A 25,446-nucleotide genomic window follows, 5' to 3' on the forward strand; every position below is an offset into this window, starting at 1 on the left:
AACGGAATGAAGCACTGTATCAAAGCCCTTGGGGGTGTGTGTGAGGTGGGCTTTTATTCAGGAATAACCAGCCTGAGCTCGCTGGTCAAGGGGAGGGAGTCGGGCTCACTCTCTGGCTTCACTGTCCTGGTCTCTCCCCACGGAGTCCAGCTGCTGAGGGGGATGTTCTCCTTGATGACTTCCTTTCTTGCTTGCAGACCCTGGTCTAGCAGAATGCAGAGAAAGAACTTCACGGAAGTGACAGATCTCATCTTCCTGGGATTTTCTATCTTTGGAAAGCACCAGCTAACGCTCTTTGTGGTTTTCCTGACTGTCTACATTTTAACTCTAACTAGTAATGTCATCATTGTGACCATCATCCGTGTTGACCGCCACCTGCACACGCCCATGTACTTCCTCCTGAGCATGCTGGCCAGTTCTGAGACTGTGTACACACTGGTCATTGTCCCACGAATGCTTTCCAGTCTCCTTTTTCATAACCAGCCCATCTCCTTGGCAGGCTGTGCAACTCAGATGTTCTTCTTTGTCACCTTGGCCACCAGTAACTGCTTCTTGCTTACAGCGATGGGCTATGACCGCTACCTGGCGATCTGCAGCCCCCTGCGGTACACGGTCCTCATGAGCAAAGGAGTGTGTGCCACCTTGGTATGCGGGTCCTTCGGTACCGGCCTGGCTATGGCAGTTCTCCATGTGGCAGCAATGTTCAACTTGCCCTTCTGTGGCACAGTGGTGGAGCACTTCTTCTGTGACATTTACCCAGTCATGAAACTTTCCTGTGTTGATACCACTATCAATGAGATGATCAATTATGCTGTCAGTTCATTTGTGATCCTGGTCCCTGTGGGCTTGATCTTCATCTCCTATGTCTTCATCATCTCTGCCATTCTCAAGATTGCCTCCGCAGAAGGCCGGAAGAAGGCCTTTGCCACCTGCACCTCCCACCTCACCGTGGTCATCGTCCACTACGGCTGTGCCTCCATCGCCTACCTCAAGCCCAAGTCGGAGAACTCCATAGAACAAGACCTCCTTCTCTCGGTGACTTATACCATCATCACGCCCCTGCTCAACCCTGTTGTCTACAGCCTGAGGAACAAGGAGGTCAAAGACGCCCTCCGCAGAGCTGTGGGCAAAAACATCATAACAGATCGAATCGCTTTGTCAGGAGACGTTTAGCCCAGTGTAACGTGTGTCTGCTCACAAACATGCTATCGAACACAAGTTCATCAGAGATGGTGCTGCTTGAGAATGTCAAAGAGTAGAAATGCTGCTTTTTCATGCTCCAGAGACAAGGCGGAAAGCAGGCTTACGCTCTAGTGAATATCGTACCTGAGATACCGGAATCCTTCCAAGCCAGATTAGCACTACTTGTTTCTGTGCTGCAGGATTTTGGTTTTGAGATCTTTTCTGTCCCCCCTCTTCACCTGGCTCCTCTCAGTCAAATCCTTGATGTAGTCTGGTAAGAAGATGTGAAGAGGAGGCAGTTGGAACGGATGTGGACAGGGTCTTCGGAAAACAAGCAGCAGAGCCAGCAGGAGGATGGCTTTCATCCTCAGGACTTAAATCACTTCCCCTGTAGTGATCATTTCAGAAAGGGTTTCCTTAATTCTCTCTGATTGAAAAAACGAACAGCTTTAGCAAAACTGACTTTCATTATCCAGCCATGTGAGCTCCTTCAATAGTATTCATTTCTATGTGCGTCCCTCCTTCTTTGCCATGAAGGCAAAGACCCATGTTCCCTAGAAGCAGGGAGAGACTGTATTGGTGGCTTTTCTGTCACCGCACTCTTCTCTAGACACATTTTTCATGAAGACGTTAAACCTATGGAAGCTTCTTAGATTTTTAATGTATCTATAGCAGCTGCAGCAGATTTGAAGGAATTGTCAGGTATTGGTTGTACCGGTTCCAGAGTCTGAAGCAGCTGCCATTAAGTTCACTTCTCTTAGCAAAGAGCTAAAACTTCATACTTCTCCTGTGTTTATATCAAAATAAGCATAACCATGCCACATGACTGTATACCCTCAATGGGGAAGGTGGTTGGAATATTTATATTGACCTTCCCATCAGAGTTTATCTCTACTGAGCCTGAGTTGCATGATAGTGAGAGAGGCAGACCTGGAAACATGGGTCTTCTGACAATCCTGCTCCTCTTAGTTCATCCGGCCCCAAGTCGGAAACTAAAAGCCAGGAGCCATTTGTGTTTTTTCTGACCTGTGCCACAGAAATGGCACTGAAGCCTCCTCTAGGTGAGCAGTCATTTTCTTCTGCTCTCCACATCCCTTTGAGGAGGAAGTCACCACAGCTGAAGGCTGGCGGGGTAATCTTTGTCCAGTGTCCCCGGTAGCAGGCTCTCACAGTCGAATGCTATAATAGCTGATGCCAGTGAGAATGATGGAGATTAACAAGACAGGAAACAATACATGTTGGAGAGGATGTGGAGAAAGGGGAACCCTCCTGCACTGTTGGTGGGAATGTGAACTGGTGCAGCCACTCTGGAAAACTATGAAACTGTGTGGAGGTTCCTCAAAGAGTTAAAAATAGATCTGCCCTATGACCCAGCAATTCCACTGCTGGGGATTTACCCCAAAGATACAGATGCAGTGAAAAACTGAGACACCCGCACCCCGATGTTTATAGCAGCAATGTCCACAATAGCCAAACTATGGAAGAAGCCTCAGTGTCCATTGGCAGATGAATAGATAAAGAAGCTGTGCTCTTTGTATACAATGGAATATTCCTCAGCCATTAGAAAAACAAATACCCACCATTTGCTTCAACATGGATAGAACTGGAGGGTATTATGCTGAGTGAAGTAAGTCAATTAGAGAAGGACAATCGTCATATGGTTTCACTCATACGGGGAATATAAAAAATAGTGAAAGGGATCATAGGGGAAAGGAGAGAAAATGAGTGGGAAATATCAGAGAAGGAGACAAACCATGAGAGACTCCTAACTCTGGGAAAGGAACAAGGGGGAGGGGAAGAGGAGGTGGGCAGGGAGATGGGGTGACTGGGTGACGGGCACTGAGGGGGGCAGTGGATGGGATGAGCACTGGGTGTTATGCTATATGTTGGCAAATTGAACTCCAATAAAAAAAATATACAAAAAGAATAGCTGATACTAGATGACGACCAACACCTGCTCTACCTCCAGAAGAGGTGTCCTAGTTCTGTAAAGAGTATGTGGTTGGACCTCAGAGGGCTTTTGAACTTTCTGAAATTATTGCATCATGAGTATAAAGGTGAACATGTCTTTTCCTTCATGTTCTTATAGAACATTTTCTCTGATAGAACTATTTCTTCCCCCATATCCTGGGAGAAATGAGACAAGATCCAACTTCATTCTTCTATAGATAACTTACTTCCACAATTTCCTTAAACCCAAAGAAGCAGTCTTTGACCCCATCCATTTCTTGCCTATGTGGGTGATGCTGCTTTTTAATTAAGTTGGGGAAATGGCATGGGTGCTGCTTAGCTGGGAGGCTGAGGGGGAGGGTGGTGGTAGGTGGACAACAGTGGGCACGTGCAGTTGTCTTTACGGAGTTTCCTTGCCTTCTCCCATTTCTTCCCCCCAAATCCCTAAGTTTTTAAACATCAGTCCTGCCACTCCCCTCTTACCTCATGGACAGGTAAACACTCCTCTGGTGTTATGTGGGCTACATACTTGGCATGATTTCACTTTCACGTGAGGAAACTGCTCCTACGAGGGATGCGCAGCCAACAGTACAAGGGCTCATAGGCCTGTGTGGCCACAGGGCCTCCCAGTAGGATGAATCAAGAACAGTGACTCCTTTTATTATGGGCTTCTATAATTGTAACACTTAGCCCCCATGTTAGCAAGCCATCTGTCTTCATCATCTTTATCCTTCACCAAGATCTCTACTGGTGCTCCTTCATTTTCTCTTGGATGCCACAAACACCTCTATTCTTCTAGTACTTTTGCTCAGCTCTTTTGTTCATCAGAAAAATACTCATAATAACTTAATCTACGTATATTTCTCAAGCACTATGTCAAGCCATTTACTAGTTTTGGGTTCATAACAATGGGGAACGCAGGGACTGGGTTTCATGTTATTCACAGTTCAGTGGAGAAGACAAAATTGCATAAAGTGCAAAAACTTGCTTTCAGCACATGCATGGGATTCTTGTTTGGGGTCAGGGGTGTTAAAACACAAAGAACTGATTGGATCTATTTTGAAGGTGAGGAGAGAATTCATAGATGTCTAACTTTTTGCAGCATTGGGTCAGTTGAAGTCTGGGAGATTGGGGGTGGGGTGGGGAGGAACCTGAGCAGAGACACAGTCTGTAAAATCTGCAAGTGTCAGGACAGCAGGTTTCTTATTCATCTCTGTATGCCTACTGCCATGTCAGGTTTTCACCTGGCAAGTAGTAGGTACTTCATATATCTCTGCATAGATGAACGTGTGAACACCTATTAAATATAAGGTCCTATCTGGGAAGGTACAGGGTTTTTTGTTTGTTTGTTGGTTTGTTTTTGATAGATCTATCCTATTTCCCTCTGTCTGCCTTATAGACTTCCCTCGCTGAAAGTAAACCAACAGAGAAAAGAACAGCAAAGCCTACCTGAAATTACTTTTCCCCATTCTGCAATTGCCTGCAAGCAGTTCTCACTTCATAAATGATTGACATCCATACATTAGTCACTTAAAAGTAGACTAGAGAAAAATCCTCCTTTTGAAGGAGACTGGATTAACACTAGGTTAGTATGTTTTAGCCATAACCAGGTTAATGACAGAATTTGAAGTGATTGATAGCTTGACCTAGAAAACCAGGAGTTAAGGTATTTTAAAACTTTTTAGAAAAAAAATATGAAACCAACTAATATGGGTCTTAAAACTCCGGAAGTATAATTTTCACAGTGTTGACTTCATAGCTTCTCTAGAGAAAAACTAGTTTCATCTAAGATCCTTCCACATACCCTACTTATCATGCATGATGTGTTAGAGGAGAAAATAGTTGCAGTTCTCCCAACAATAAGTAGAACAAACATTTTCTTGAGTACAAATGTTTCGGGGAGGAGAGGGAGGAAGGGTGGTCAGCAGGAGAGGAAATTAAGCTGAAAGGCAGACAGGGAGGATGTGGCACATGGAAATTAACATTTAGGGCATATTTTAAAAGGTACAAGATTCCAAATCAGTTTTGTACTCTTGCTGAAGTGTGTCTGCATGTGAGTGTGTATGTGAGATTATGTGTGTATGTGCATGCACATGTACTTTTGTGGGGAGAGATAACATTTGAAAGTTTTAGATGTGATGAGTGCCACGATAAGCAGTACTGTTGTCTTCCTGTTATGTACTAACTATCCCTAATATTTATGTAGCTCTTTATAGTTCACGAAGATCTTTCCCATTCATGACCTCAGTGGAGTTTCCCAGCACTCCTATAAAGGAACTTTGTCAGATCAACACAGTGGGGCTGGATTAAGTGACTTTCCTGAGGTCACATACACCACTAGAGCTAGGGCTAACATAGAAGTGAGCCTCAAGATCTGTTAATTTTGAATGACCTGCTCTTACTCCATGTATACATACGTACTCTATTCTTACCAGGGAATAAGGTATGATGGGTAAACCTTATGTTTAAATGCTAAAGCTTCATTTCAATCAGTAGCAATGGACTCTCTGAAATGTCCTATTTCTTTCTCTGCCTTTGTAAACAAGGCATATTGAAAATCATGAATATATTTCCTTAAATGTTTACTATGAGGCACTTAAATTTATCTCGTGGTTCACTGATTTCTTCACTTGAAATAGAGCTTACAATAGTGTTTGTTTCTGACTTAAATGACCCACACATTCCAGTATTTTCAGTTTTGTGTTAGCCTTGTATGATTTCTGAATTTTTAAATGATTCAGTTTTTTCCATCAACAAATAGGCCTGTCAACTCTGAGTATTAGGCACTGGATTAGGCACTAAGGATCCAGAAATAAGACCTGAGCCTTGTTGTTGAGTATAATAATTTACTTGCAATGCATTTTGATAAAGAATTATTAGTGCTATACAGGAATTCTCTGGAACTACGGAGAAGAAAATGGCATAACTTAGTTGGTGACCTTCATCTTTGTATGTACTAGTAGGAACAGGTCACAGTGAATGAGTTTGGTAAGTCCAAACAGTTTTCTAGGGAGACTTCCCAACATTGTCTACTCAGGTAGCAAGTGCACTAAGATTAATGAATCCAGAATTTCTATAATGGGTCATCCACCATGTCTAGTATACAATTACAAAATGTGTTCACCATGGGAACAACAACAACAAAAAATATGACCCATGGTCAGCAGAAAGGCAATCTATATAAATTAACTTCAAGATGGCCCAAATTAGTGGTCAGGGACCTAAAAACAGCTAGTATATATAGGTTAAGTGACTTAAAAATAAAGTCCTAATGATCAAACCTATGTGGGATGCCAGTCAAGAACTTAGTTGTAATAAGGGAAAAATGAATTCATAGGAATGAAAATTAAAATACTTCAAATGAAATATTGACTAAAAGAGTTGATTAAACTGAAAATGCCTCAACAGATTCTAGAAAATGAGGAAGACTGAAACATGAACAAAATGAGGTTTCAGTGATTGATGCAACAGTATATAGAAGTCTAATGTCCATGTAATTGGAGCCTCAGAGAATAGAATGTGTCAAATACTTGAAGACCAACTGGCCAAAAATTTTCCAAATTAATGAGAAATTGAAATTTTTACAGATCCAAGAATCTTCATGAATCCCAAGCAGGATAAATGAAAAGAACAAATCTATGTATTTCAGAGTCAAATCTTTAAAACCAAAGATAAAGTTTTGAAAGTCACTAGATAAAAGTAATCTGTTACATGCAATAACAGTCACTTCACTTTTCATTAGAAGCAAAGGAGACCAGTAAGCAAATGACTTTTAGTATTAAGCCAGAATTCTATGTCCAGTAAAAATATTCAAAAACAAAGGTGAAATATTTTCAGATACGTGAATACCGAGATCATTTATGTGCTACCAGAATGCTAAAGGAAATTCTTTAGGTTGAAGGTCAAGGACACCAGATGCAAGCTATAGAAATGGAGATGACTGGAAATGGCTAATAATGAGTAAATATAAAATGATACCTTGTTTTCCTTCTCTGAATGATTTTTAAGGAATATATTTAAAGAAAAATATTATGAGGCTTATAATGTATGTAATGTCCTGCATATGACAATTGTAGCTCAAAGCTAAATGTAACTATAATCTTGAGATACCTTTAACAAGAAGTGGTAAATGTTAACTCTAAGAAAGATGGTGATAGGTTAAGAATGCATGTGTTAATAGAGCAATGAGGTGTATAGCTGAGAAGGCAGTAGAGAAAAACAGAACAATATTTAATATAAAATAAAGGATAGATGGAGGGGTAGATGAACAAATAACAAATGAGGCCAACTAAAACCTAGCAAAACAGTAGGCATAGACCTCAACCATATATTATGTTTGACCTAAATAGACTAATGATGTCAATTGAAAAGACATTGTCAGAATGGATAAAACCCAGCAAGACAACTCTATGCTATTTACAAGAGATATACTTGAAATAAAAAATACATAAATCAAAAGAAAAAGAGGTAAGGATACACCATGTGAACTCTAATTACACTGGAATGTTTATATCTTCCAGAACTTCCTATAGCATTTGGTAGTATAGACCTTATTTCAACTTAACCTAAAAGTTTCACTATTTCATTTGTACTTTATTTTTTATTTTTTAAAAGATTTTATTTATTCATGAGAGACAGAGAGAGAGAGAGAGAGAGGCAGAGACACAGGCAGAGGGAGAAGCAGGCTCCATGCAGGGAGCCTGACACGGGACTTGATCCCGGGTCTCCAGGATCAGGCCCTGGCTAAAGGCGGCACTAAATCACTGAGCCACCCAGGCTGCCCTGTAGTACTTTATTTTTTAAAAAAGATTTTATTTATTCATGGGAGACACAGAGAGACAGAGACATAGGCAGAGGAAGAAACAGGCTTCCTGAGGGGATCTCAATGCAGGACTTGATCCTGGGACCCCAGGATCACACCCTGTGTGGAAGGCAGACCACTGAGCCACCCAGGCATCACTCATTTGCAATTTAAAGTTAGTATCAGAAAGTAAGTATCAAAAAATTATAAGGAGGGAGATTTTATTCAGATAAAGGACCTCCATAAGACCTGACAATCTTAAATGTGCACGCCCCTAATACTAGAGCTCCAAAATAAATAAAAACTAAATTAAATAGAGAAGTAGCTAAATCTTTGGTTCTGGTTGGAGATTTTAATACTTCTCTTAGCGATTGAGTAGACAGGAAATCAGCATTAAAGTTCCAATTTCAACGGAATCTATTAATACTTCTAGAACATTCCAGCTAATCAGTACATTTCCAAGTGCACATGGAACCCAGAACACATGATACGTTGTAAAACAAGATTCAATGCATTAACAGGGATTAATATTCTACAAACTATGTTCTCTGTCCATAATGGAATTCAACAATATGGTGAAAAAATCTTGGAAAAAAAATACCTAAACATTTGGAAATTAGCACAGCTTGGTAACTGATGGGTTAAAGAATAATAGAAATTAGAAATGAGATTCATAAGATATTAAAATGTAAGATATTAAAACATGTGAGATTCAGCAGTGCTTAGAAAGTTGTGGATGGGCTACTTCGTACAGAGAAGTAGGGAATTAGTTGTGGTCCATTCAAGAGACAGAAATCAAAGTGTTTTGAACATGCAAATTGAATATAACGAGTTAATTGTAATGAGATGGCCTGTTGGTTCAAGCAATACGGGGCTGCGAGTGGCCAGGTGACAGCCTCATCACCTTTTATTCCTGGTCGAAGTATCTTCTCCACAAGGATGAAGACCAATGGAACTGAAGGATCCTGGGACAGGAAGAAAAATTCTGCAAGTGAGTTATTAGATATAATAGGTGAAAGTAGGAGTAGCTTCCCTCCCATTAACTTCTGGATACATGAATTCCGGCTAGAGAATTGTCTGATTCAAAATGTACACTGCTTGCTTTAAAATGGAACTCCGTTATTTCAAGATCTCTCTCAACTGGTGATGTAACCCTGTCATTAGTAAGCTATTCATCTTTCCAATACATCAGCTATTTCTGGATGATGGAGTATGTGGTAAGACTAGTTTCATGAACATGAGTCTAGTGTTGTACTTCCTTTACTGTGAAATGAGTTTCTTGATCAGCTGTAATGCTGGGAAATGCAGTGATGGTGGTTAAGGCATTGTGAGGGTCTGCAGATGGTATGCTGGCAGAAGCATTATGGGCAGGGACAGCAAATCCATTTCCAGAATAGGTGCCTATCCCAGCAAAGACAAATTTCTGTCCCTTCTATGATGGAAGAGGTCCAATATAATAAACCTGCCATCGGACCTTTTTTTTTTTTTTTTTTTTCTGGTTTGTTTGTTTTACAAGGAATGGTGCCACTCTTAGGACTACTGACTGGTCTGTGTTCTTGGTAGATGAGATGTGCAATAATAGTGTTAGGTCAGCCTTGGTAAGAGGACATCCATATGGTTGAGGCCACTCCTGACAACATGGCCGCTTTGTTCATGGGCCTTTGAACAAATGCTTAAGTAGCTGGGGAAAGAAGCTGACTGGCATCCTTAAAGCATGCCATTTTGTCCACGTGATCACTGTGAACCCTCATTTTGATTGGTGTGTTTATGTTAATGATGAAGGGTACTTCAAGGAGACTTGGCCTCCCTTTCAGTCAAGAGGCTCTGGGTCTGTGGTTTGATGTAGGTTTGGAAACTGATGGGGAGATTTGACTGGCCAAATCTGTTGACTCAAGTCAGGTGACAGGCATAGGGTCAGTTTGGGTCTGAACCGCAGTGGGCCATTTGGTTCCAGGTCTCACCCTGGGGTTATTTCCTCAGTTTTTGAATGTAAAATGAGAGTAGACACCCTTAGCAATTGGCAGAGTCCCCACAGTGGCTCCCTGATAGACCCTTCTCATGGTAAGTAGTCTTCTCCCTATCCAGAGAGTAAACAAGAAGCAATATCCTATTACTATGGTACTTGTAGAGATCCATTGCACCATAAAAGAGTTGAAAGAAACAGGGATGGTAATACCCATCCCATCTCTTTTAGTTCCTCCTGTTTGGCCTGTGAAGAAGTCAGATGTATGTTAGAGAATGACTATGGGCTATTGTGAACCTAATCACCTTGTGACCTCAATTACAGTTCTTGCCTCCCAGGTGTCCTATCTTTGCCGGAGCAAAATGACAAATCTTTGGTGTGTAACTATTGACCTGAATAAAGAATTTCTCTACATACCAATTTTAAAGATAATCAGAAGCAGTAGCTTTTATTTGGAAGGGCCAACAGTGTATTTTCATGGTCTTGCTCTAAGGCCAGGATCATCCTATTCTCTGTTGTTATACAGACCACAGAAATCTTGCTCATCATAACATTTCATAAAGCCTCACACTTATCAACTATATTGATGAACTTATACAAATTGGATCTGTTGAACAGAAAGCAGCAATTACTATAGGTGTTTAGGAAGACGTGGATGGGAGGGTAAATCCTGATTCTCTATCAGAGTCTAATTAGAAAGCCTGTGACACAGTAATTTGAATAGGGAGCTTCATATAAAGAATTATTTACTTCAAGGAACTAGATCAATGAGAGATTGATAGTGATTAGTAAAGATCATCTTGAAGAACATAAGAGTAACAGATAAAAGGACTGCCACTGTCCCCAGGGCTAAGATAGAGTAGTGTTTGGAAGACAAATTTTCTCCAGAATGTGTGTTCCTGAGCCATGGAGATGCACACATTATAAGAATAGAGGGTTTGTTTTTATTTCCCCTAGAACCATTTTACTTTTTACATACAATGAGGATTAGATCTGCAGGCATTTGTTTCTCTAATGGTGGAGCTAATTGCTTCTATACAATAAAGCTCCTCTTATCTTCCCCAGAGCCAAGGTGATGTTTTTTTATTTTTATTTTTTATTTTTTTGGCTAGGCACCTGAGTTAAAGTATTATCTCCCTGCTTGTTTACATTTCAAAAGGGGTGGAGCTTGAAGCCTTGAAGAAATTTTCTAAGTTGTAAAAGCCCTAGACACTGGGTTTATCTTCCTCATGGAGATATTTATTTACATAACAAAGGATTAAAGATTCTTTGCATCCTGTCTCCAAGGAGACACTCAGGAGAGGAAGAATAGCCTTTCCCTGTTATAAATGGAGGACATTCCTATTTCTTCACCTCTTGAATCCAGAGTAAGTGTGCCACTTGTGTAGGATATATTTTCCATCTGGCTCTTATCACATCACTCTGCAGGATTGCAAATGTAGGGAGACTAATGCTCCAATGTCATTCTGACTGTTGATTGTGCAGGGAGCATAATAAGAAATCTGCTCTGATTCAGAAACCTCATGTGTGCTTTCAGGAAAATTTAATAAAGATGAATATTAAAAACCCAGCAAGCACCCGAGGAAGAGGCAGCCCTTCCCTGTATGAGGGTTAAGATCTAGACCTTACTGGGGGAGGGTACAGTATTGACTTACTGTGACTCACTTCGGAATGTGCCAGAAATTTGCCCTCTAGTATGCTGGGGAAAGCTGCGCCAAGGATGGTGTCTTTCTGGAAGCATTTCACTATGTAAAGAGGGATGCTGAGGGAAACTGCTTATTTCTGGGGGCTATTGATTTGCCATGAACTAGAGGAGCTGGGTACTGGAGGAGCCACTCATGTTGTAAGACCTTAGTGCAGGTGAAGCCTGCCTGTGCTAAAGCAACTTGCCAAGTGGAGCACAGTGGGACCAGGAAGGGAAGTCCCTTCCTCCTGTAGTATTTCTGCAAGGCTCCTTCCCAACAAAGCTTAACCTGCCAGTTGTTAAGGGCCCAGCTCAGTTCCTTCACAGCAAGCAATGAAGGGAAATTTGAAATTGAAGGGCAATAAATTGATAAATGACTCAAGGGTATAAAATCAATTTGATATCACTGTTTCTAGTCAGGAGGGAATAACTACTACTTGATTAGTCCTTGTAGCATAAAAATATATAAAAAGAAAAATACATGAACCTGCTTTCAGATCTTGGATAATGGGCACTGAAAGATAGGATTCTTGAAGGAAGACACATACCATGATTGCTCTGGCCTTTTGCCTAAAGGTACTTTGTGAAAGACAGCATAGGGAAGTGAAGTCTAAGCAGGAAACAGGGTCCTACTGAGCTGAGGAGATTAAAAATTGAAATTAAGAGCTGACAGTATGGTTGGAAACTGGGGGGAAGTGTGTGGGGGCACGAAACAGCCCCAGAAAGGTGCATAAGCATCTCTTGGTCTTGAGCTGAATACCAAGCTATGCATATGGGGGACCAGGCTCTGTAAGGCTAGTATGGTATGGAACAATGACGGGGGAAAGGGAGTTAAATGGATGGTGAAGTTTGCACTTGGTTGTGAGACTTTGGTGTCTGACCAAGTAGAGAATCTTAGCAACATGGGCTGTCTGCTGAGACTTCAGTAGGACCCTATCTTAGGAATAAAGCTATTCTAATCCTCAACTGAAGGCTAAAGAGACCTGTCAGAACTTCGTAGGGTCCATAAGTAACCTATTAATATCACAGAAAAAAGTATAATGCTCTTTTAAGATAAACAAAAAGTGTAGCATTCTACACATAAAATTCAAAATCTTTAGCTTTCACTAAAATGCTATTAGAAGATACACAGAGTGGGAAAATGTCACTTATAGTCAGAGAACAATCAGAAGAAATGAAAAATTGGATGGAATGAGCAGACAAGGATTTTTTTTTTGAAGCGATCACAAATATCGTGGGTACATCCAAGGATTAAAAGAAAACATGAGGGATGCCTGGGTGGCTCAATCAAGTGTCTGCCCTTGGCTCAGGTCATGATCTCAGGATCTTGGAATAGAACCCCACATTGGGCTCCCTGGTCCATGGAGGAGTCAGCTCTTCCCTCTACCCCTCCCCCTGCTCATGCTCGCTCGCTCTCAAAACCCTAAAAGAAAGTTCTTAAAATAGATAAAAGAAAACATGGATGTAATGAGAGAGAATGGAAGATTGAAAAGAACCAGATGTACCTTCTAGATGTAAAAGGAGATATGTGGTCTGCAATGAATTTCACCAGATGGGGTTAATAGATGAGGAACCGTAGAAGAGAAGATCATCGAACGTGAAGAATAAGCAATAGAAATGAGCTAAAAGAGAGCTTAGAAATAAGATTGGAAACAGCCTCAGTAATCTGTGGAAAAAGTCTCATGCCCCCATGTAAATGCTGGTTAGAATCTCAGAAGGAAAGACTAGACAGCAAAAAGGACAGTAGGAATACTTGGACACATTATTAGCAATATCATTTTAAAATTGGGTAAAAATCACAAAACTACATAACAAATTCAAGGAGATACAAGTAAGGAATACAGTTATACCCCACCCACTCCAGGGCACCTCCACATCACATTGCTGAAACTGGTGATGAGGGGAACATTAAAAGTTACAAATAGAATTACCCTATGATCCAGCAATTACACTACTAGGTATTTACCCAAAGTTTACAAAAATAAAATATAGATTTGAAGGGGCCCATGCACCCCAAAGTCTATAACAGCATTATCAACAATAGCCAAACTATGGAGAGAGCCCAAATATCCATATATCCATATATACCTTGCCATTGCAACAACATGAAACTAGAGTGTATTAGGCTAAACCAAATAAGTCAGAGAAAGACAGATACCATAGGATTTCACTTGTGTGGAATTTAGGAAACAAAACAGATGAACACATGAGAGAGGGGAAAAAATAAAAAGGGAAACCACAAGATTCTGAAGGATAGAGAACAAACTGAGGGTTGATGGAGGGAGGTAGGAGAGGGATGGACTAGATGGGGGATGGGGGGTGGGTATTAAGGGCAGGGCACTTGTTATGATGAGCACTGGGTTATAGATAAGTAATGAGTCACTAAATTCTGCTGAAACCCACATTACACTAGAATTTAAAAATTTGAAGAAAATGCCAAGGAGAAATTATGTACACGGGAATATAGAAGAAATGGAGATTTCTTGTTAAAAAACAATGCAAGTCAGAAGACAGTGAAACGGTATTTTTTAAATGCTAAATGACAAAGTCTGTAAGCTTAATTTTATATTCAGAGAGAATAGGACTAAAAATGAGGCTAAATAATTTTTCAGACAAACCAAAGAACTTATTACCAACAGGCCTGCCCCACAAGAAATGTTGAATTCTTTAGACAGAAGGAAAATCATCCCAAATGGCAACGTGGATATACACCAAAAAAAAAATAGATTTGTGTGAATAGAATTCAAAAAAAAATTTTAAAAGATGTATGGTGGCATTTAAAACATGTAGAGTTATAGAAAATAGCACAGAGGGCAGGAGAGGGAAGGACACTTGAGATCTTCTGTGTGAGGTGGCTTAATGCTTATGCAGGTGTACCCGACAAAAGTAATAGTATAAACTCTGAGCAACCGCTAAAAAGTGAAGCAAAGTAATTAAGAAGCCAATACTGCAGATAAAATGGAATTGTAAAACATGCTTGGTTGATTCAAATTAGTCTGAATAAGAGGGAAAAATGGAACGAAGGTTTTGGGCTACCATTTTGTTCTATTTGACCCAACTGTATTGATAATTACATTAAACCTTATTGCTATGAACATGCCAGTTAAAATGGTGAGTTTGTGAGGAAAATGACTTAACTGTGTTTTCTATATGAAGTATGCTTCAAATATAAAGAAAAAGATGATGAAAAATTATGTACTATGCAAACACTAAACAGTATATTGATCGTTTTAAGAGGGGATGTATCACGATGATAACCAGGCAAGCCATCAGGAAGATGTAACCGTGCAAACATGTAATAGCAGAGCTTCAAAACCTGTGATGGAAAAATGGACAGAACTGACAGTAGACTAGAGCCACAATTATCCGTGAAGAGTTCAATAATTCTTTCTCAATCATTAACAAATAGGCCCCAAATCAGTGGAAATATGGGACACTTGAACCACAGTTTCAACCAATTTGACCTAATTGCTACTTAGAGACCACTTCATCTAAGAACAGCAGAATACACATTGAAATGTTCATGAAACATTCACCAAGACCATTTTCTGGGCTTTAAAAAGAGGCTTAGGGGCGCCTGGGGGGGCTCAGCAGTTGAGAGTCTGCCTTCGGCTCAGGACGTGATCCTGGGTCTGGGGATCGAGTCCTACATCGGGTTTCCTGCATGGAGCCTGCTTCTCCCTCTGCCTGTGTCTCTACTTCTCTCTCTGTGTGTCTCATGAATAAATAAATAAAATCTTTTTTAAAAAAATGAGGCTTAAATTCAAAAGAATTCAGAGTCTCTTTTGTGATCACAACAGAATTATTAGAAATAAGTGCCAGAAATGTGTGTGAAAATACATAGGACGTGTATATCACAAAATCCCCAAAGTAAACACACTCCTGAGTATTTCGTAGGTCAGAGAAGAAATCACAGGGATAATTGGGACATATTTTGAAGTGAATGAAAATTAAAATGCAAGATGTAGAAACTTGCGATGGAGCTAAAGCAGTTCTTGGAATTTTATAACTTTGAATACTTATATTAGTAAGGAAAAGTCCAAATTCAATGATCTCAGCCTCCACTTTAAGAAGCTTAAAAAGAAATTAGAGCCAAATTGAATAAAATAAGATAAAAGATGAAATGCATGGAATAGGAAATCAAATCAAGGAGACCAAAAGCTTTAAAAAAGATTGTTGGTGAACTTCTAGTCTGGCTAACCAAGAAAGGATAAAGCAGGAACATCGCTACAGACTGCATAAATAAGCTTAAGGGACGCATCAGAAACTGTGTCAACCAATTTAACCACTTACATGAAGTTGATAAAAACCTTTGGAAGTCAGATGATCAAATCTGGCCCGAGAGAAAAAAAAAAGATCTAAAAAGCCTTATATTTATTAAAATTAAATTTCACCTACAAAGAATGCTGCAGGGCTCTCAATGGCCTCACTGGTAGATCCTATCAAACAGTTAATGAGTAAGCTGTATAAATTCTTCACAAACTTCTAGATGAGAGAAGAAATGAATATTTTCCACTTTGTGGCCAGCTTTATTCAAATCCAAAATCAAAGTCTTTCTACATAACATAAAAAAGAAAATGAAAGAATATCCCTCATAAACATACGTACAAAGCTCATTAAGAAAATGATAGGAATTAAAACCCACAAAATAAGCCTGGGTGGCTCAGTCAGTTAAACATCTTACTCTTGATTTCAGTCTTGGTCTCAGAATTGTGACTTCAAACCCCACATTGGGCTCCATGCTGGGCGAGGAGCCAACTGAAAAAATTTTATATGTGAATTTAAATATATATAATAAATATAAATAATATAAATATATACATTTATAAATATAAATAATATATAAATCTTATAAGCTTTTCTGTATATATGTGTGTATATACATATATCATGTCTCTATTCACAATATTGAAGGGTTGCATCAAACGAGCGTGCTATCATCATCACCCTAACTAGGGTTTCTTTGAGATCCAAGGAGTTCTGGAGGATGTAGGGTCAGGACACTTAAAAAAAAAAAAAAAGAAAAATCCTATATAATGAACAAGTAGGTCTTTTACAAACAATAAAAGATTTAACCTTTGAAAAGCAATTAACAAAATTTGCTGTATATGTAATAAAGGAGAAAAGTCCTATGATCAACTTGATTGATTCAGGAAAAGACAAAATTTAGTCCTGGTTTATGGAAAAGAAAAATGGCAACCTAGCATAGAAGACAATTGTTTCAACCGACAGGTAGGTATCACCATAATTAATGGTGAAACACTGTTCTGTCTCTCAGAATGAGGGTGAGGCAAAGGTACCTTCTTTGGTCACTTAGAGTCAACATTGTCCTCCGTTTCCAACCAGTGCAACAAGGAAAAGAAATTAAGGGGATTAAGATGGTAAAGGAATAAACATAACTTATCTTTATTCAGATATGATCTGCTTGTGTATGGAGAAAAGTCTGAGAAATCAGTAGAAAATGTGCTAGAATTTAAAGTAAATTTAGCAAGTCTTCAGAATGCAAGACCAGTATGTACAAACTTATTGTATTCAAATATTAGCAAACCATTAGAAATGGGAACAATGTAATTTTTATGAAAATATAATTTCTACAAGTAGGTGAAGACCTCTGCACAGAAAACTATAAAATATTGCTGGAAGGAATTAAAGGCATGAATACATATAATACGTGCGATGCACATGGATTGGAGAGTAATTGTTGTCAGCTCTCCCTAAATTAGTGCATAAATTTAAATAATCTCAACCAAAATTCCAGCAGGCTTTTAAAAATAGAAATTGACAAGTCAATTTAAAATTTATATGTAAATGCAGAAGACTTAGAACTAGCAAAACAGTATTTAAAAAGGAGACTATCAAGGTTTACCATAAATCTACATTAATCTAGATACCATGGCTACAGGATAGTAACATATGTGTAAATTGTTGTAACAGAATGGAGAATACAGAAATAGATCCCATGCACATATAGGAAATTATTTATCAATTATAAGGCTGGTGTTTAATAGATACTCTTAAACATTTTTCATTGAGTTATTTGTCTTTATTGAGTTGTAAGAGTTCTTTATATACTCTGGATACTAGACCTTTATGTGATTTGGAAATATTTTTTCCATCCCGTGGCTGGGTTTTTTTTTTTTTATTAAGACTATTTTTAGAAAAATTTTAGGTTAGCGGCAAAATTGAGGGGAAGGTACCAAAATTCCCCATATGTCCCCTCCCTCTACACATATCCTCCCCCATTACCAACATCTCTTAACAGAGTGCACACTTGTTACAATTGATGAACCTTCATTGACCATCTGCGCCTGGCGCTTTCTGTTCAGGAGGTTATTGATAATTGATTTCTTTTATAGATACGGGCGTATTCAGATAGTCTCTTTCATCTCATATGAATTTTAGCAGGTGTGTCTTTCAAGAAACTGGTGTGTTTCATATGATGTTATTAAATTTGTGGACATAGAGTTGTTTATTGCCTTTTAGCGTTCATGGCATCTGATACTGTAATGTGTCCTTTTTTTCTTGGCTAACCTGGCTCTAGAGGCTTATTGATTTTGTTGATCTTTTCCAAGAACAGGTTTTTTTTTTTCATTGACCATCTTTATTGATTAACTGTTTTCCTTGTCATTGGTTTCTGCCCATTTTTTTCCTTCTGCTTACTTTGGATTTCTTGGCTCTTTTTCTAGTTCCCTTAAGTGGAAACTTACTGATTTTAGATTCTTTTTCTTTTCTAATATATATATTCAACGCTATAATTTCCCCTCTAAGCCCTGCTTTTGCTGAATCCCACAAATTCTGGTTGTCATGTTTTCATTAAGTTAAATTTTTTTTCATTTTTTCAATTTCTCCTTTGATCTATGTTTTACTTAGAAGCCTGTTGCTTAATCTCCACATGTTTTGGAATTTCCAGATATCTTTGTTATTGATTTGTTATTTAATTCCATTGTGATCCGAGAGCAGGCACTATACGATTTTTTATCCTTTTTTTGGGCCATAAAACAAATCTAATATGGTCTGTCTTGGTGAGTGCTCCTTGGGAGCTTGAGAAGAATGTGGAGTCCATATTTGTTGGATAATATATTCAGGTGTACTAGACCCATTTGATGAAAAGATTACTCCTTCCGTGAAATCACCCTTGTTGTGAATTGGTTGCCTAAAAGGTGTATGGGTTTGTTTTTGGACAATTCTATTCCACTGATCTATGTGTGTCTTTATTCTAGCAGCCCACAGTCTTGGATGTTCTAGTTTTATAGTTAAGTTTTTGAAATTGGGAAATGTGAGTCTTCCAACTTTGCTCTTTTTCAAGATTATTTTGGTTATTAACTTTTTACAAAAAGGTAACAATGTGTAAGGCTTAAACGAAACCAGTGTGCTATGGGGTGTGTAATAGTGTAGAAATAAAATGAATTCTGAAAAGCATAAAGAAGAGGAGGGAGCACATGAAATTATACAGTCTAATTTTTCTGTATTATATGTAAAAATGTGAATTCAGGGTGGACACTGGAAGCTTAAACATCCATATTGTAAACTCTAGGGCAACAGTGAAGAATAAGAAGGAATATGAGGAAATCAAAGGCTAATAGAGCAGATATAATGGATCATAAAAGTGCATGATTATTATAGAGTGCAGTAGGAAAGAAGGAACAGAAGAACAACAGATTAAAAAATAACCATGTGGGAGACTTGAACTATATAAGCAAACAATATAAACAGATTAAACATCCCAATTAAAAGACAGTTTGTCAACATGGATAAAAAACAGGACTTGTTACATGTTTATCTGTAATGCGTTTTAAATATAAATCTCCCAATAAAAAAATAAAAATAAATAAATCTCAGCTTACATTAAAGGTAAACCAATGGAAAATACATGCTATACAAATACTAGGAATGATAGGATTTGGAGGATAAATGCTATCAGGGAAGGGAGACTTCAGGGTAAGGGAATATTACCATTGTTAAACAGGGATTGCTCAACATGATAAAAGGTCAATTTCTCAAGAAGACCCAAGTCTTAAATGTCTATGTGCCTAGTGCACTTCAATTCTATGCATCAAGGTTCAAAACAGAACTGAAAGAAAAATTAGACAAATTCAGTTTGGTGGATGTTTGAACACTTCCTTCTCAATAATTGATGTAAAAGACATAATATCAGTACAAATACAGAGGAACAAGATCTAGAAGAACATAGATGAAAAAGAAAATAATAGTGAAAGGGAATATAAGGGAAGGGAGAAGAAATGTGTGGGAAATATCAGAAAGGGAGACAGAACGTAAAGACTCCTAACTCTGGGAAACGAACTAGGGGTGGTAGAAGGGGAGGAGGGCGGGGGGTGGGAGTGAATGGGTGATGGGCACTGGGGGTTATTCTGTATGTTGGTAAATTGAACACCAATAAAAAATAAATTAAAAAAAAAGAAAAAAGTATATTGAGGAGTAAGACCTATAGTTTCTGCTAATTTGACTTAATTGCTGTTTGTTGAGTATTGTAAAACCAGAATACACCTCTTCAGGTGTTCATAGGAGATTCACCAAGATAGACCATTTTCTGGGATTTAGAACAAGTCTGACTACATTTTTAAAAGATTAAAATGATGTAGAATATCCTCTAATACCATAATGGAATTAAATTAGAAATTAAAACAGAAATGTATGTGAAAGATACCTGAACATTTAAAGATTAAACATCAGATTTCTTTTTTTTTTTTAAATTTTTATTTATTTATGATAGTCACAGAGAGAGAGAGAGAGGCAGAGGGAGAAGCAGGCTCCATGCACCGAGAGCCCGATGTGGGATTCGATCGCGCCCTGGGCCAAAGGCAGGCGCTAACCCGCTGCGCCACCCAGGGATCCCAAACATCAGATTTCTAAATAATCATAGGTTGATGGAGAAATCAGGAGGAAAATTGGAACATATCTTGAAAATGAGAACAAAGCACATAACATTTGTGTGATGCAGCTAAAGCCATCCTTAGGGAGAAATCATAGCATTACATTTTCATGTAAGTTAGAAGAATGGACTAAAGTCAGTGATCTGTCTTAAAAAGCTAAATTGATAGTTAAACCCAATGTAGGTAGGTCCAACCAAGTTCAATGTATCAGTAGCTCATTTTTTTGTATTGCTGAGTAGTATTCTGTGATGTGGATGCGTTTTTTGTTGTTGTTGTTTGTTGTTGTTTGTCTTTTTTCGGTTGGATTGTTTTTCTCACCATGGAACTTTGGGTTTTCACGTTCCCCAGGAATGCACTGCCATTACCATCCAAATCCTCACCAAAATTATATTGTCATGGCACTAGTGGGTGGAACTCTGATGTGCTAAAAAGAGGAAGAAGCAACAGTGTCTAAAAAACATTGTGACTATAATCCTATGATTATTTTTTAAATTTTTGAATGTCAAAATTTTAGAGAAGGAGCAAAATGTGGCTGTACTTGAGAAATGTTTTAAGAAATTTGTTGAGCTTCCACCATACGCATATTTGTACTATGTGCCGATAAATCTTTATTGGCCTATTAATACAAAAACTTTAAACTTGAACAGGAATTTATTAAAAGTTTAAGATGATAGGGAATACTACTTGCAGAACTAGCAACTTGAGTACATTTTTTCTCTGATATGATGCTGACTCCACAGCCTCATTTATGAACTCTCAGCAGTTTCTGTGTGCTCCTCAGACTACACTCTGAAGCAGAAATTACTTGTAGGGTTGTTTGTTCTTAGCTTTGGGTTTGGGGCAGCAGTAGGGATCCATTATCCCCAGAGACGACAAGGCCAGGGAGGGGGAGGGTTAAAGTATGGGTTTGGGTTCCAAGTGGAAAGACCCCATAAATCTCCCCTATGAAGGTGTTCAGTATAATCTGAGGGTAGGAGTGCTGAATGAGATTAGGGGTTTGAATACAGGAGAGACTGGGAGACCTCCATGGACGATGCTATGGGGGCTGGTATGTAAACAAAGAATCAAAAGATGGCATCCAGCACACTGAGGACAGGGCTGTCCCAGTCTCTCCCTGGGACCAATGACCTGGGAACAGGAGACATGAGCCATTTCTGTTCTGAGCATCCAGGATATCCCAAGACCTCAGCGTTGCAATTTTCATGTAGGTGAATCAGAATTTACAGCCAGTGATGTCCAATGAGCTTGGCAGAGAGACAGGGGATTCTGAACCAGGTGTTTCAGGTCTGAGGAAGAGAGGGAGAGGTTCCTGGGTTTCTGTCAAGAGTGTAATGAACGGGGAGTGAGTGTGATGAAGAGTATGATGGGAGCTTTTACAGGGGGGTCTTCACTTAGAGTGGCAGAGGAATTGTAAGCTCCTAGAAGCCAGAGGTTAGGTCCAGGTTTCTTTGTATCCACCTCTACATGGCAGTGCTCAGATACGCGGTGAGTACTCAGTACTGGGAAGGAAGGCAGATGGAGGGCATTCGTTGTTCTGGAGAACGACTGCTCTAGGAGAAGCAAACGTGCATGCCCTGGGAGTCTGGGCCACACACTGGAGTTCAAAGAGAGCTTCCCAAAGCTAAGGAGAACCTGGCAGGGACCATGGGAACGCAGGCAGAGCTGTCCTTTGAGTATGAAACAAGGACCTCCAAGCTGGGACCCTGGGCCACAGAGTGGTTGGCTGTATCCATCCTTCCTCTGTTCTGGCAACGCCTGGACTTAGATGCTTTCACAGGATTCTGGGTCATTTCATTACTGGAATCTGGGCCATAAAGTTTGGCATGCATGCAGTAGCTGGTGTTTTTAATAACTAACTACCATTGATCTCTGAGCCAAGGGTCATTTCTTTCTTCCTTTCAGAGATTCAGAGTCTTGGCACCTGTGTGCAGAAGTGAAACTCTTCACAGATTGATACTCTGAAGCCCCCTCCCCCCTTCCCAATCCGTGTATATGAATAAACCCCAGAAGGTCTGAGCCCTGGACCTGGTGGGTGAGAAGCTTCACACGCTGCGAGGGTGTTGTGTTGCATGTGTGTGCACTGCTGTTGGCCACAGGTTTTGCTCGGGCAGGGAGGAGAGGGAGTGGGGTGGGAGGGGGGACCTGCAGGAACAGGAGGAAAGGGATTGCTTTTAAAAAACCACAGTTTCATCTGGTCTTTTCTACCTGATATTTTATTGGGTAAATATTTTTCTGCTTTTTTACAGATAACCATAGGGAGGGCTTTTTATTCTCCAGAGAATCTACTGCTTGTTACGTGAGCTTAGCTGTACGGCTGGAGAAGCTTCTGCACAATGTTGCTCTCTGTTGCGGAGCCTTCACAGACTTCTCCCTTGGTGGCAGTCCCTTTTCTCTACTACTCAGAGCAAGGGCGCTGGATGAGTTCTTGTGGGGCCTGTAACTGGAGAACACAGTTTGTAGAAGAGGGTCACGATGTTGACTCCACAATCATCGGAGACTTAACCACTCAGTGCTCATCAGTGGTAGTATTGAGGGTCCTCTGAGGCAGGGGGCATCAGTGGGCTCCTGAGTCAATGGGAAGGACTCCATGAGGAAGGGTCTCTGGTAGAGATAGTTGGAGAGGTGGGGAGGGCTCTTCCCAAGGCTGTCCCGGGACAGGAGCAGGATTCCCATGAGAAGGGTTCCATAAGGGTTGTTCATCGTGGAAATCGTCAGATTTGACTGAGAGTCTGTGTCTTGTGCGGAGTAGAGGTACCTTTCCAGTCCTGATAATCTAGGGTAGTGGAAAAGAGTTTATCTTTGGACTCAGAGTCACAGATTTTGTGTCACCAAGCCCCACGCACAAATTGGGAAACAAATATGGCTGGCATCTGCATGGCATCATTACTAGACTCTCTTCCTTATATTTCTAATACTACTTTTGCATTGCTTATGTTTTAAGTTGCCCATTAGACTGTTAATGTCTGAAATGCTTGTCGAGATGGTGAAATGCTTTTTTTTTTTTTTTCCTGAACAGAGGGCCTTCGTGTATAGTTACTAAGCTCTTTGTTAATCAGCTCTGTGTTGCCCTGAGCAAAAGAGCATTAAGGAGTAAACCAGACTATATTTTGGACAGCCGGGATGCCATCACATAATCCGTGACCTACAGTGTGTTTTCAGTATTCTCCCGAGATGCTTGTTTGCTGAGGTTCATCGTGATTGGACGCTAAGCTTCAGGAAAGGCTTTGTCTGTGTCCATTGAGAGGATAGTTTTCCTCTGCCTTTCTGTAATTATGAAATAAATGGATTATAATGTGTCAACCGCATCTTGTATTCCTGGAATAAATCCAACAGGATTTTGAAGTGTTACCAGTTTTAGGTATTACTGCTGTCCCTTTCAGGTTTTGGTATTAGGTCTCAGTTGTGTTAAATTTGTTTGGGAGGGTGATGTCAGCAAGATGGCTGAGTAACCATCACACCCCCCCCCCCCCCCCCGCAGCCTACTCCCTTAACAGCAACCATTTGGCATCCATCCTCACACAAAAGGGCCTTTGTGGGAGCTCTGGGATCCAGGTAGGATGCTGAGACCTGAGGGCCACTCCAGACCAAGGAGAGCTGTTTTGAGAAGATGGACCCTCTAGGGCTGACTGACTGGGGTCCCAATTATGGACCTGCCAACAGCCCTATACTCCTCATAATTTGGCTGTAGCCCTGTTTGGCTCTGGTTCTGTCACCAGCATCGTACACCACGTGACCTGGGAGATGTCAGGCCTGACCAACATGCACACACCTCAGTCCTGGCTGTGTCCTGGCTGTGGACTATTAACTGGCTCCTGCCCTCTTGACCATGATCTAGGAACCCCTGGAGGTGACCTCATCAAAATGGTGACATAGGTCATGCCCAGCTTCAGTCACCCTCACAGGAAGACCACCTAGCACCTATCCATAGATAAGGCACCATTGCAAAAAATCCCCAAACCTGGGGTGAGGCTAACACATTCCCCCAGAACACAGACCCAGGAGAGGCTACTGCATGAGGAGGGTAGTGTGAGGAGAGGTTTCACTGTGACTGCACCATCCCTCCCCAACGCCAGCAAAGCTCCACACTGAGGGAGCCTCTGGGCCTCCAATTCCTCCACTAGGAAAGACCAAGATGGACCGCTAGCTCCCCCGGCTTGAGGGTGCTTCCCAGGAGGCCCCTCAGGTCTCTTCTCCTGGAGATCACTGGGAGAATCTGGGGGCCCCAGTCCCTGGGGATCGAATAGAGAAAGGACCGGGGGTTCATGACAGCCAGGTGCTCCGGCCTTGGGTGACTATATTCCTGCATGAGGCAGGGCCCAGGCAGAGAGCTGAGCCAGTGGTCTCTCTGTCCAGAGAGCTCAACTGGCAATTTTGCCAGATTTGAGTCCTTAGCCAGTGAGTCTACTGGCTATACCCAGGCAGGGAAGCAAATTTGCAGTATTGCCCAACTATTGTGCATAGCTCGAAGTCTCACTGGAGCAGGAAGCCTGGCCAGAGAGCCCAGGCAGCCACGGAGCCCATCTTATAGCCAAGTTCAAGCAGAGTCAAGCCAGCAGCCCTATGCACCTGTTGAGCGTAGCCTCTGGCCTTGTTTTACCAGGCAGCCTAAACAGTGACCTTGGGCATCCTAGGAGCTCAGCCTGTTGCCTTGTCTGACTGCTGAATGGAGCTGTGGCCTCACCCAGGGCCTGGGTCTAATCATTGCACCCACCTAGGGTAGAGAAGAACTTGTGGGGATGAACCAGGGAACTCAGCGAGCTGCCCAATTTTGGAGAACAATCTCCAGCCCTACCCAACCTCAGACTACAGCTGGAGCCCCTGCCTGTCCAGAGAGCCTAGCCAGCGATCTTGGCCAACAGGGGAACACAGCCATCAGCCCCACCTGATTGCAGAGCTCAGAATGAGGCTGTCTGACCTGAGGCCCTGCCTGCTGCTCCCCAGAACATGGAATCCTACCAGTGGTGTTGAATTGGGA

General features: G+C 40.6%; 1 protein-coding gene and 1 long non-coding RNA gene across 2 annotated transcripts in view; both read left to right on the top strand.

Moving 5' to 3' along the window:
• Nucleotides 1-213: 213 nt before the first annotated feature.
• The window catches only part of LOC112642957 (olfactory receptor 10J3-like), a 148,423-nt gene continuing 123,190 nt past the window's right edge, over nt 214-25,446 (top strand). The window contains exon 1 of the mRNA XM_025420711.3: nt 214-718. Coding sequence (XP_025276496.1) covers nt 214-718 — 505 coding nt within the window. The remainder of the gene's footprint in view (nt 719-25,446) is intronic.
• Nucleotides 11,122-23,771, top strand: LOC112642961 (uncharacterized). Its single transcript, XR_003125520.2, has 2 exons — nt 11,122-11,263; nt 23,488-23,771. It is a non-coding gene; the product is annotated as an uncharacterized LOC112642961 (long non-coding RNA).

The sequence above is a fragment of the Canis lupus genome, chromosome 38 (assembly GCF_003254725.2).
Source record: "Canis lupus dingo isolate Sandy chromosome 38, ASM325472v2, whole genome shotgun sequence".
In the NCBI taxonomy this organism is placed as follows: Eukaryota; Metazoa; Chordata; class Mammalia; order Carnivora; family Canidae; genus Canis; species Canis lupus.